This window comes from Eschrichtius robustus, chromosome 1 (genome assembly GCF_028021215.1).
Source record: "Eschrichtius robustus isolate mEscRob2 chromosome 1, mEscRob2.pri, whole genome shotgun sequence".
Classification (NCBI taxonomy): Eukaryota; Metazoa; Chordata; class Mammalia; order Artiodactyla; family Eschrichtiidae; genus Eschrichtius; species Eschrichtius robustus.
Window position 1 is genome coordinate 166,867,056 of NC_090824.1, and position 13,208 is coordinate 166,880,263.

Sequence of the window (13,208 nt, forward strand, 5' to 3'; positions counted from 1 at the left end):
GTGGTTTTGCAAAAAAATTTAATGTATTTTGAGTCTACTTATTAAAGTAATAATGAAGCAAAAACCCATTAGGGTTTCCCCAAGTGAAACTGAGAATATCTGTTCCGCAAAACATGTCACGAAGAAAATAAAAAGGCGAGGAACAAACTGGGAGAATATATTTGCAGCACGTGAAAATAAAAGATTAGTTTGAATATCAAGAATATATAATCACCTGAAAAAGAGAGAACTCTATCAGAAAAGTGGGCCAGAGTCATGCACAGACATTTCACATGAAAGAACGTACAAAAGGCCCGTGTGTTTTTGGAAAGTTGCTCATTCCCATGCATAATCGGGGATGTAATATTTCACATACACTGTTTAGGCAAAAATTCACAAAGTCAGACGATGTCAAGTGTGAATGACTAGGGACTTCCCTGGAGGTCCAGTGGTTACGCCTCCACACTTCCACTGCAGGAGGCGCGGGTTCGATCCCTGGTTGGGGAACTAAGATCCTGCATGCCACGCGGCACAGCTGAAAAAAAAAAGTGTGAATGACTAGAACTTCTATCCAATGTTGATGGGAGGGAAATCAGTGTCTTACTTTGGAAATGACTTGGCATTACCGAGTGAAGCTGAACAGACAGATCCCCTACTCAAAATGGGGCCGTGCAAGCAGCATCGCTTGGGAGCCTCTTAGAAATGCAGAATTTGGGGGCCCATCCTGGACCTACTGAGTCAAGATCTGCATTTAGATGCCCACTGGAGGCCCCCGGGGAGCTTTTAAAAGTCCAGATGCCCAGGTGGCACCCAGACCAGCTAAATTGTAATCTCTGAGGGTGGGACCCAGACATCAGCATTTAAAAAAGCTTCTCAGTAATTTCGACATGTAACTAGGGTTAAGAAGCAGCAACCAGACGCCTCTCATATCATGAGAAATACAAAAATATCTTTAATAGCTAAAACTTGGGAGATAACCAGTATGTCTACCAATAGTAGATCACACACACACGCACACACACATACGCACACACACGCACACATTCTTACTATAAAGAAAAGCAAAGGAACGACTAGTAGAAGATTCAGGATAGTGGTTACTCTGTGGGGTGAGGGAGGAAAAGGCATGTGATTGGAGGAGACGCAGGGAGAAGGTGAGTTTCTAAGGTCCTGGTAATATTCTATGTCTTAGGTTCAATAATGGAAATATGGATGCTCATTTTCTTCCCCTTAAACTAAAAAAATAGGTTTTATCCACTCTTTTGGATAAAATTTTAAAGTCTAAAAAGTGTTTTAAGAGGGCATCTTTCATATCCGTTCTTCTGAGCTGCCTTCTTCAAGGCGTCCCACCCTTTCCCAGACCTCATCTGCTGCTCTCCTCCAAGCTGGTTTTCTCTGCCTTTGCTAAGAAGTCAGAGTCAAGAGGATCCACTGCTCTACCCACCTGGATCTTTTTTATCCCAGAAATCCTGGCCCACTCCAGGTCCCATCTTAGAAAGTTCTGGACGGGCTCAGGATCTACATGTGCCTCCCAGGCCCATCTAAGGGGCATCTGGAAGTCCAGGGAAGGGAGATCTGAAGGGCACTGAAATAGGAGACAGTATCTGCACATGTCTGGAAGGCCCTGGGCCCTCCCACCCTGAAGCAGAGCCAGACAGGGCCAGGTGTCAACAAGTTGTGTCGGGCCAAATGGTAAATCATTTAGCAGCAGAGTAATGATTAAGCTACGACAGGGTAGACTGTCTTAAACTAGAGTTTTCAAAGTGTTCTCTGTTCTGTTCTAAACCCAAACTCAGCCAGACATTTAATGAGTGGGTCTAAGACCCCACTACCTCTTACAAAGCTTTTCTACCTGCAGAATTTCATCTGATCCTACCAGGACTGCGGTGGGGATTGCTACCACTTTAGAGATGAAGAACAGGCTCAGAGCAGTTAAGAGAATTGCCCAAGATCACACGGTATCATGGCAGAAAAAGTCACAGCCAGGCCTGCTGTCTCCAAGATTCTTCCAATGGTCTCAGCCCCTTCTGGGTCTGTGAATGCTTCTGCACTCAACTCCCGCACATCCAGAGATGCCCTCCTTATGCAGAGAGCTCTGACCAGCCCATGCCCTTCCCTCCCTGGGCCTGCCTGCAGAATACATTCAAGCTCCTTAACCTCCCCCAAATCCGTACTCACAGTTCCTGGAATTCAAAAATGTTGACTTTAAAAGGAGCTGTAGGGCTTCCCTGGTGGCACAGTGGTTGAGAATCTGCCTGCCAATGCAGGGGACACGGGTTCGAGCCCTGGTCTGGGAAGATCCCACATGCCGCAGAGCGACTAGGCCCGTGTGCCACAGTTACTGAGCCTGCGCGTCTGGAGCCTGTGCTGCGCAACAAGAGAGGCCGCGATAGTGAGAGGCCCGCGCACCACGATGAAGAGTGGCCCCCGCTTGCCACAACTAGAGAAAGCCCTCGCACAGAAACGAAGACCCAACACAGCCATAAATAAATAAATAAAAATTTAAAAAAAAAAAAAAAAAGAATTTAAAAGGAGCTGTAGACATTACTGTCTAGTTCAGTGATTTTAATCCTTCAGAATCACTGATACCTTTGAGAGTCTGCTGAAGTTGTGGACCTTCTCCCCAGAAAAATGCCCATAGGTACAGACATCTCAAAGGGGCCACAGACCCCAAGACTCTTGTTAAGAATTGCAGATCAAGTATTACAATTTTGGTGTTTTCTCCAAAAAGTAAAAATAGAATTACCATACAATCCAGAAATTCCACCTTTAGGTATATATCCAAAAGAATTGAAAGCAGGGTCTCCAAATATATGTGTGTGTGTGTGTGTGTGTGTGTGTGTATACACACCCATATTCATAGCAGCACTATTCACAATAGCCAAAAGGTGGAAACAACCCAAATGTCCATCAACGGATGAATGGATGAACAAAATGTGGTCTATCCATACAATAGAAAATTATTCAGCCTCAAAAGGAAGGAAATGAAATGTTACATGAATGAACCTTGACAACATTCTATTAAGTGAAATAAGCTAGTCACAAAAGGACAAATACTGTGTGATTCCACTTCTATGAGGTACTTAGAGGAGTCAAATTCACAAAGACAGAAAGTAGAATGGTGGTTTCCAGGGTCCAGGGGAGGGGAAGTGAGGGGTTAGTGTTTAATGGGTACAGAGTTTCAGTTTGGGAAGGTGAAAATTTTCTGGGGTTGGATGGTGGTGATGGCAGCCCAACAGTGTGAATGTACTTAATGCCACTGAACTGTACACCTAAAATTGGTTAAAATGGTGAATTTTATGTTACATATATTTTCCTCTGGCTGGGAAGGAATAGGGCCAGGCCTCCTTGTTCCAAGGGCTGCGTCCCAGGCCCTCTGCCTGGGCAAGCTCTGTGCAAGCTCCTGCAGGCACGACTATGTCTTCTTTGCAGAAATCCTGGTAGGCAAGGCCTCAGGGAAGAGGAGGCATCGGAGCTGGACGGCATGGGATGTGATATTTATATGAACTTCGTCTATTGGCTTAGTAACCCTCACACATGAGAGAATGAGATCTACTGAGGATGACTTGTTCTTTCTAGCTTGGGGAGTAAGACAGTGCCATCCAATGGATTCCAAAACAAATTATTTTAACAAAAGATCCTACTGATGATATGTTTTATAACCACTTCGCATGAATTCTGAAAGAAGGTTTGGGCTTTCCTCTTTATAAAGACTTATTGACAATATAATTAAACATCAACAACAAAGATGTCCATCTATTAGCATTTCAGTGCATATCCAGCTCTTGGTCCAAGTTTGAATGTGTGAGGGTGTGAAGAGAAGAATCATACACGGGAGCTAGTTAGTGATCAGTAACGTATTTTGGCAATTTTGTCATGCCACTAAATGTTGTTCTATAGCATCGTTTATGATGGTTACAGAATAATGCATTGTACGGACATAATAAAAACGAAATCCCTGTTGCTGGAAACTTAGATTGTTTGCAAGTTTTCACTTTTACTAACAGTGTAGCAGTGATTATCCCATATAAGCCCACGTCATCTTCTTGATTATTTCCTAAGGATAAATTCCTAGAAGCCAAATTGCTAGATTAGGCTTTTGATTCAAAGTATACTTTAGAATGTTCGTACCAACTTGGTGTGTAAAATTAGCAATATAATTTTAAAGTAACTATTTATCCAAACCTTTACCACCAATGGGTATTATAATTCAAATATTTATACCAGCTTATAATTTAAATGGCATTTAATTATTTGAATGTATTTTAAAATATATCTATTAGATTATTTGATTAAATCTGTAAGTGATTATTTTGGGCAATAATCTCTTCAAATAAATACTGGGCAACCTCTTCAAATAAATATTTGTACCAAGTTTATAATTTAAAATGGCATTTCATTGTTTAAATGTATATATATTTGATATAGTCATTTGATTATTTGATAGAATCTGTATGTGATTATTATGGACAATAATCTCTTAAGATAGTCTCTTCACATCCTGTGCTCTTTGATAAAGAATGCCTCATCATTTGATTATTAAATATATTTTTACATTATATGTCCTATGCTTTATAATGTCGCCCCAGTTTGTCACTAGGTTATGCTATTTTTTCTTTTACAATGAAAGTTTTTTATTTTTAATAAATCAAACCTAGAAATGTATTCCTTTGTGGTTTCAAGCAGTAATGATATAGCTGTGGTCAGGTGAGTACAGAATACTGAAGCAGCTGTTGGCAGGGGCTACAGTCAGGGTCATGAAAAGTTTTCTAGACTCTAGAATCTGAAGGACTGAGCCTTTTCAGTCTTAAGACTTCCCACCTGGAATTCTTCTATCTGGTAAAGCACGTGTCTGCATCTTTTTCATCTTCAGTTGCCCTGGCTATTCTTGGCACTTTGTTCTCCCATACAAATTTTAGGATCACCTTGTCAGTTTCCTGACAAAAAATCCTGTTGGGATTTTTACTGGAATCATTATTAATCCTATAGGTCTATTTGGGAAGAATATATTAAAAATGAGCCTTCTTATTCATTAACATGGTATAGCCCTCATTAATTTAGGTTTTCTTTAATGTCCTTCAAAAAAGTTTTATGATTTTCTCCAGAGTATGTCTAACATGTGTGTTAGATTATTCCCAGTTACTCAATATTTTTTAAAGCTATTGTAAATGGTATCTTTGTTTTTAATTGAATTTAAAACATTTTTAACTGATTTATAGAAATAAGATTGACTTTTCTATATTGATTTTTGTGTCCAGCAACCTAACTAAATTCTTATTACATCTAATAATTTGTAGATACTTTCTGGTGTAGCTGTCTGGTGTTTTATCCAGACATCATAATCTGAGTTTTATTTATTTTTCATTTCTTTAAACATTTTTTATTATGGTATAATCTACATATCATAAAATCTACCCCTTTTAAGTGTACATTTCTATGATTTTTGGTAAATTTAGTGAGTTGTGCAGCCACAATAATCTGGCTTTAGAACATATTCATCCTTTTTATTTTTCCATGTCTTGTACCTTTTTCATTTCTTTGACTCTGCTGCATTTGCTAGGGGCTTTGTGTAATTTTGAGCAGAAGTGAGAATGGTACTATGGCTAATTCCCAATCTAAAATGGAATAATGCTTCCACTGTTTTACCACTTAGTACAATGCTTGGTTTTTCAGTTTGTTTTGAGATAATCTGTTCATAAAGTTGCTTTCTAGCCCTAGTTTGATAAGAGTTTGCTTTGGTTTTTAATCATGAATGGGATATTGAATTCCATCAAATGTTTTGTCTGTGTCTATTGAGATGATCATATGATTTTCCTCTAAAAAGGGAAGCTTCCAATTAGTCTCCCCACCGTGGAGGGCGCTCTAGGGTTTGTTTACTGTCCCCTGAGCTCCACCAGACTGGAAAACCGATGCTCAGGTTAACCTAGTCCAGAAAATTCCTTCCAAGAGAAAACTGGCTTCAAAGCTCCTCATCTTTACCTAGTATTTGGCCTACATAGTCTTTATTTTCTTACCAGTTCATGCGTCTAAGATTTTTCCATTTTATTTAGTAGTGCTAGTTTGTTTTTGCTTTTTTTTTTTTTTTTTTCCCCACAAGGAGAGTTGGTCCTCACCCCAAGTCCATCTTACAGCAGAAAACAGAAGTGGCCAGATCTTTCAGGTTCAGTACTAAGTATGTTTTGTAATCTGAAACTGTCATGAATGGGGTCTCTCTTGGGATTCCCACTGTCATCACACACGCCATCCTCAGAGAAAGGCTGTCCCCATGTCAAACTCTGCGAAAGAGTAGACAAAACCCCCTCCCCGGTTTTGGGGAAAGAGACAGGAGTCAAAAAACATGAGCTGCTTCCAATAGATATAAACCGCCTACATCAAGTTATAAAAACAATGAACTGAAAGGGCTTTGCCACCTTAGCTCCTGTAATTGTCAATCTTATTATCGTTTCCCATTAACTGCTGAAATTCGGCGGACAAAAGTAAGTTTACTAAATAGTTCAGGAGGGAAAAAAGGGGGAACTGGTTACAGAAGATGCAAGCAGCAGACAAACGGGATCAGAAATCAGGTCTCTGGAAACCTAGGTTAGCTGCTCTCACACCCCAAAGGCAGGCTGCTGGATATGCTTCTTTCCCTTCTAGGTCTCCTGGACCTCTGGGATGGTACCACCTCTATAGCTTCACTGATGACTCCCCTAGGTGAGCAGGGCCCCATCCTTCCAAGGTCCCCCATTACAGGTACTGATCTAAGACCAGGAAGTAGCCTGCAATGTGCTGGAACACACACTCACGGGAGCATAGCTCACGCCCTTACACCTTCCCTCCACCACCATTTCTCTTCCTGCGTGCCCAGAAGGGGTGTTCTGAGAGTTGAAAACAAGCATCCCTCAGTTGCTCTTTTTCTAGTCAGTGATAAAAGGACTGAAAAGACTCAGCTCAGGTTTTCCAAAGAAACAGGCCTGTTCTCCCTCCTAGCCAGGTCACAGTGAGATTGCCTTCATCATTCTTGTTTCATAGCCAGAATCCATTGCCCTCTCTATTTGGATTCCATCTGTACTTTACTGCTACAGGCTTTATATCTTGGCTTCTCCAAAAGTAATCTATGGTCTTTTACAGAACAAAAACACACACCTTGAGACCTACTGTATAGCAGCACAGGGAATTCTGCTCAATATTACGTAACAACCTAAATGGGAAAAGAATTTGAAAAAGAACAGATACATGTATATGTGTAACTGAATCACTTTGCTGTACACCTGAAACTATCACAACATTGTTAATCAACTAGACTCCAATATAAACTAAAAAGTTTAAAAAAATATATACACTTTGAGAAAGGTAGTGACGTTTGTAAGCTCCAAGGGTTTCTTCTTAAATCTAGACAGAATGTTTTCTTTGATGGAGAGATGAAGGAAAAAACCCACATGAGCCCACACATTCTGATCCATGCATCCTTTATTCCATGACCAACCGCTGTGTCGCATCCAAGCAACAGTACACAAACTGGCAATCAACCGCAATCCAGCTGTACAACAATCTGAGGCTTACAGTACATTTAAGGCTTTTAAATTTGGAAAAAAAAATTTTTTTTAATAAAACCAAAGAACCCTCAAACCCAAACCCCCAACCAACACAAGTAGTGTAGCAATTTTAAGCATCTTACACTTCTGATGCTTACTGGCGCAACTCCAGTGTCAAAACCCAAATAACTCCTAAACTAAAAAGATTAGTTTAGTGAAATTTTAATTACATAAATTTTTCAAAGCATAAACTTGTAATTTTTTGTCTTGGAAATGTTATAAAATTTTTTAATAGCAAAACATAGGAATAAAAACGTATTAACAAAATGTATTCAATCATTTACATTACAAACAAGGAATCTGCAGTTCATTGTTGTAGCCTGACAAAAGAAAACTATCCATTAAGAATCTATGCACAATGTAATTGCAAATATGTACAGTACTTTAAAAAAGCCTACAAGGAGGACCTTACAGAAGGAAAGTCGGCTAGGTTCTTTGTTAGACCAACCAGACGATCAAAATATTAAAACTCTGTGGACTAGTAATAAATTTACACTTAAAAAAAACCCCAGTTTCCTTTTAAGAATATTCCAGTTATATTTATATGGTTCCAGTTGATGAAGCCGTTCATGATAGTTCCAGTAAATTACCCTTTAATTGATTTGTTTGGGGGAAAGATCGGAGTGTTAACAAAAATTAATGAAGGAATTTTCATCACGATGGTTTCCAGTTACACTATCACAGCTTCACAAATGGATTGGACCCATGAATCTAGTGGCTGAAAGAGAGATGCAGGTCACATACTGAGAACACGGGTGGAGAGAGGCTGAGTCCTGCATAAATGAATCCTACGTGGTGGGTAAGGAAGAGAAAGGGGTGTGAGCATCTTTTATAGCACGAGAAAACGGTCCCCCCACTCAGCTCTCATTCCCATTCTGCAAGGCAATGAAGCTGGGAATCACAACTGTTCAGTTTAACATGATGTGTGAGTTAGTAGAACCTCTGGATATGAAAGACCAAGATGCCCTCAGCTCTTTGAGTAGGACCCCTGAAAAGCTGGGCACTTCCTCGTGGTTATCCCGCCATGACAGCTATCCAGTTAAAGCATGTGCAAAACCGAGGATTCTTGTGTTCACAGTAGATGAGGTAAAATCAAGTCATCTTCTTCAGGAATTAGGAAGTTCGTGAGATATGAACTGTTTTAGCCTTTCTAGGTATTGTGCATAAAGCTCTATGTCATTATGGCCAGCCCCTTCGACCCAGAGGGGCTCCACGGCCCGGGGACAGCGCTCGTACATGGCCAGGCCGTGGGAGAAATCGATGACCTCGTCCTCTGTACCATGAATGACCAACACGGGAGAGGTAACTTTAGATATCTTGTCAATGCTGCAAGACAGGAAAGGGGGAGGGGGAGAAAAAGGACTCCTTTAGTTATGCTCACAGATGACAGACATCACACTTAATGGAACCGAGTCGGCGTTCACAGGCAAGGAAGGTAAGCACGCGAGGGTTCTTTCCCCCCTCACTTTTCTAGTAATTCACTTTTTAAAAAATTAATTTTGCATTTTGCAATAATTCTGGATTTACAGGAAAGGTACAAAGATAACATAGAGCTCCCATCCACCCCAACCCCTTTCCCATAAGGCCAACACCACACGTTACCAATAGTATATTTGCCAAAACCGAAAACCAGCATCGGTACGTCACCAAACTCCGGACTTTATTTGGATTTCATGAGTTTTTCCACTGAAGTCCTTTTTCTGTTCCAAGATCCAATTGAGAATACCACACTGAATTTAGCCGTTGTGTTTTTGTTAAAGTATTTTATTAAAAACAGAACTCCTAAATGTCATCAGACTAGCAATCCAGTAACTAATATTTCTGATATATTCATATTTTGGAGAGAGGATTTTTTTTTTTTTAAATAAACAAGCTAGACCTTAACATACCAGAATGAATACCTCTCTTGAAATCTGAGCACTGAATCCACAGCCACTCAAGTTTTCAGGACTCTTTCCGTGTAAGCCACCTTCAGCACCGATTAACAAGATCCTCAGAAACCTCATTTCATAAAAACAAATACCTCATTTTTAAATAAAAACCATGCTATTTAGCTTGAAAACTTAATGTACAACACCAAGATTGAATTCTGAATGATTTCTGACTGTTTACAAAAATCAAATCTACCCACAAAGGATGAATATTTGAGCATCTCCAAAAGAATGTGCTGCAGACTCTGAAAGCATTTCCCAAAGAGGAATTAAGAAGACTGTAAACCTTGTTGGGCTGCGTGTGTAGGCAACTTCTCTGACAGAGGTAACTGTCATTTCACCTGCAAACACATGGAGACAGGCGACCCTCTGTCCAGTCTGGCCTCCTGCCAGAGACCCCCTTCCTGTTGACTTTCTGTATCTGATCCTAGCCAAAGTTACAAAGGGATCAAATTGGTACTACCCGTAGGGATCATTTTGTTAAAAGTCATAGCTAACATTTACTCAGCATTGACCACAGCCAGGTGCTCTGCACTTTACATACAAAACCTCATTGCATCTCCAATGAGCCACAGTGAAAGAGGAAGGACCATCTCTGTTAAACCAAGGAGGGAACTGAAGCTCGGAGAGATCATTAAAGGACAGACGTGAGGCTGTGGTGATAGTACAGAGCTCTGACATCCATTACACATTGCAAAGATCTACAAACAGCTGTCGCAGAGCCTTATTAACAACTCAGGAAGTTGCCAGCCACCTCAAGACATCCGGGAAGACTGCAAAATCTCATCAGCCGTGTCATTTGCCAAGATCAGGGCCACTGTGGAAGGGGTCAATTTTGCAGATTAGGAATCTTGTTTAGAAATCTACTTTCCTCTTATATTTAAATTTTAAAGTGACTTCTTCTAAGAATGCAAGAGTCCAGTTATATTCAATTTAAAAATCTATTTACTGACAGCTCCACGCTGCATGAGTTAGGAGACTCTGCAACCTGGAGGATGGACGTACCTGAGGTTAAATGCCACCGTCTGATTCTAAATGTAAAGGAGGTAAAAGAAAATAAACCACCAACCAAATAATAATCAGGACTCCTTATCTCTATTTTTTTAGTACTAAAAAAGAAATGGGAAAGTGCCTTCCTTTAAAGACAGGGGCAGGCACTTCCCTGGTGGTGCGGTGGTTAAGAATCCACCTGCCAATGCAGGGGACATGGGTTCGAGCCCTGGTCCGGGAAGATCCCAAATGCGGTGGAGAAACTAAGCCCATGAGCCACAACTACTGAGCCCATGTGCCACAACTACTGAAGCCCGCGCACCTAGAGTCCGCGCTCCACAACAAGAGAAGCCACCGCAATGAGAAGCCCGCGCACCACAATGAAGAGCAGCCCCCGCTCGCCATAACTAGAGAAAGCCTGCGCGCAGCAACGAAGACCCAACGCAGCCAAAATAAATAAATAAAATAAATAAATTTTAAAAAAAGAGAGAGAGAGAGGGACACAGAGACAAGTGTGCATTTGGTAGCAATGGACAACATAAGAAAACATTCCCCAAATTCAATTAATGATGAAAGTCCATGTGACTGTTAATGGTTTGAAATCTATCATATTAATACTTTACGGTACTGAATAGGATGAATGGCCTTTTCTGGCTGTTTCCACTCACCAACCTTAATTAAGCTGCTTAAATCGCTTAACTTTCTAAGCCTCAGTTTCCTAACTGTAAAATGAGTCTTGTGAGATAAGAAGCGTGAAATGTTTAGCCGTGGGCTGGCAGATCAGACAAACCCAGTAAAGACTAGTTGCTGGTTTCCTATTAATGAATAAGCTATAATTAGTTGTCGTGGCTGTATTTTAAGGTATATGCTAATTTAAGAGTCAGGGGGAAAACCTATTCATTTTGTTGCCAGGGTAACTCTTGGCATAGCTTCCCACAAACATGCTAAATATCTCCCTTTCAACAAACTGGCCTCTCAATACCCATTCAGCACAAATAAGGCCACATTTGAGTCGCACATGGGCCCTACTTATTAGCATTCTCAGCCACGCCACTGGAAATTTGCAGTTCGTTCAACTTTCCCATGAAGCTGAACTTCATTGAACCTGGTACAGGGTGCACAGAAATGAAGTTCACCCAAGGTGTTAAGAGAAAGTTTCTTCTTGTGAAACAAGCCAGTCTGTGGAACAGATGTTTATGTAACCAAATGATGTTCTTTTTCTCTCCCAGCAATAACAGAATGACAGCAATGAATGGGTCAATCAAAATCTGAAAACTGTACATACTTCTGTTGAGGCTTTTTCTACAGTGTGGCCGCGTGAGTCCTGTTGTCAGAATCTTGGCCCGTTTAGCAATGTACCATGGGCAAATAGTTTTCAGTAAATACTTTCCTCAGCTTAGATTTTGAAAAACAAGCAGAAGTTTTCAAAGAGAGGTATTCAAGAAAGCAGTGTGCTTGCTGCTTTTGCGTGTATATACAGCTGCCCGTTTTTCTTCCTTCTATTAGGGGCCTAGAAAACAGCAGGGACTGGGCTGGCAGGAGTTCTGCTGCCCCTGGGGCGCCGGCAGGAGGGGGCCCGGCTGTGGGCTCTCAGGCACACGCTTCCAGCGGAGGGTGCCGGCCCCTCCGCAGGGGAGGGGGTCTTCAGTGGGCGGCAGGAGGAATGAGTGTTCGCACTGGTCTGGGGCTGTGGGGAGGGGAGGGAAGGACCATCCACTTACACGGTCCCTGCAGCCCATTACCAGCTTGCAAATAGCTCACGTCACTTTTTCTCTTACCTATTGGCCTGACTGAAAAAGTAACAGAAATTTCAAAATTGGGGATGCTTGCGGTTTTTCTTTGAGTGTCTAGACCACTGCTAATGGCCTCATCACAGATTTTGCATTTAGCTCTCGTGATTCAACAATACACGTCCATCTGAGCGAATGAACGAACACTGAACTAGACGTTTCTTTAAGACATGTGGGCACTTTTTTTTTTTATCCCGCACATCCAGCTAAACCAATTAATCCTGGATATCGGTACAAGCAAGGTCCTTATACATCATCTGGCAGATTGTTTTACAAATGAGTCCAGCCCAGAGGACCAAGTTTCTGGCTGGTGTACATGTCATATCCACCTCCACGTTCCCTGAGGAGCCCAGCACAGGGGCTGACGTCCGGCTGCATTCAGGAGACATTTATCAGTAGCCCACAATTAACGGTGGCATCTGATGTGAAGCTGGGTCACTGGACGCCTTAGCACTAGTTGGACAGGAGTGAGCTTACCTGGGGAAAGCATCAAAGCAGTACGTTTTCCTGGTATCGGGAAAAGCCACGCGCAATCCAGACATCAGAGGCGAATGGAGAATTACGGCCGCACACTCGTACCTGGAGGCCAGGTCTACGGTGGGGACAGTCCCAATGCTCTGACCATACAGGATGATGTTCTCGGGGCTTACGCCGTACCTGGAGAAATCAGAGGGCGTGGGCCGTTAGCTGATGTGTGAAAGAAAAAGAGAGTGAGACCAACACTACAGTATCATAAACTCACAAAACGCCCACACCTGCCAGTTTAAAACCGTATCATCTCACGGGTACCCTTTAGCTGAAGATGGATGTGAACGCCACAAAAATGTAAGGGGCCTAGCTCAGTACTAAGTGATAGCTCAGTACTAAGTGACTGAGATTCTGTCCTCCACAACTTTTGCAAAAATAATGAACATGACATTTTTTTCCGGAAATTAACTATATAA

The 13,208-nt window shown here is 41.5% G+C and overlaps 1 protein-coding gene across 1 annotated transcript in view; it reads right to left on the minus strand.

Annotated features, from left to right (window-relative positions):
* Nucleotides 1–7,410: 7,410 nt before the first annotated feature.
* Nucleotides 7,411–13,208, minus strand: part of ABHD17C (abhydrolase domain containing 17C, depalmitoylase) — a 55,837-nt gene continuing 50,039 nt past the window's right edge. Inside the window, exons 2-3 of the mRNA XM_068558987.1 lie at nt 12,742–12,921; nt 7,411–8,879 (exon numbers count right to left, since the gene is read on the minus strand). Of these exons, the coding sequence (XP_068415088.1) occupies nt 8,660–8,879; nt 12,742–12,921 (400 nt within the window). The 3' untranslated portion in view covers nt 7,411–8,659. The remainder of the gene's footprint in view (nt 8,880–12,741; nt 12,922–13,208) is intronic.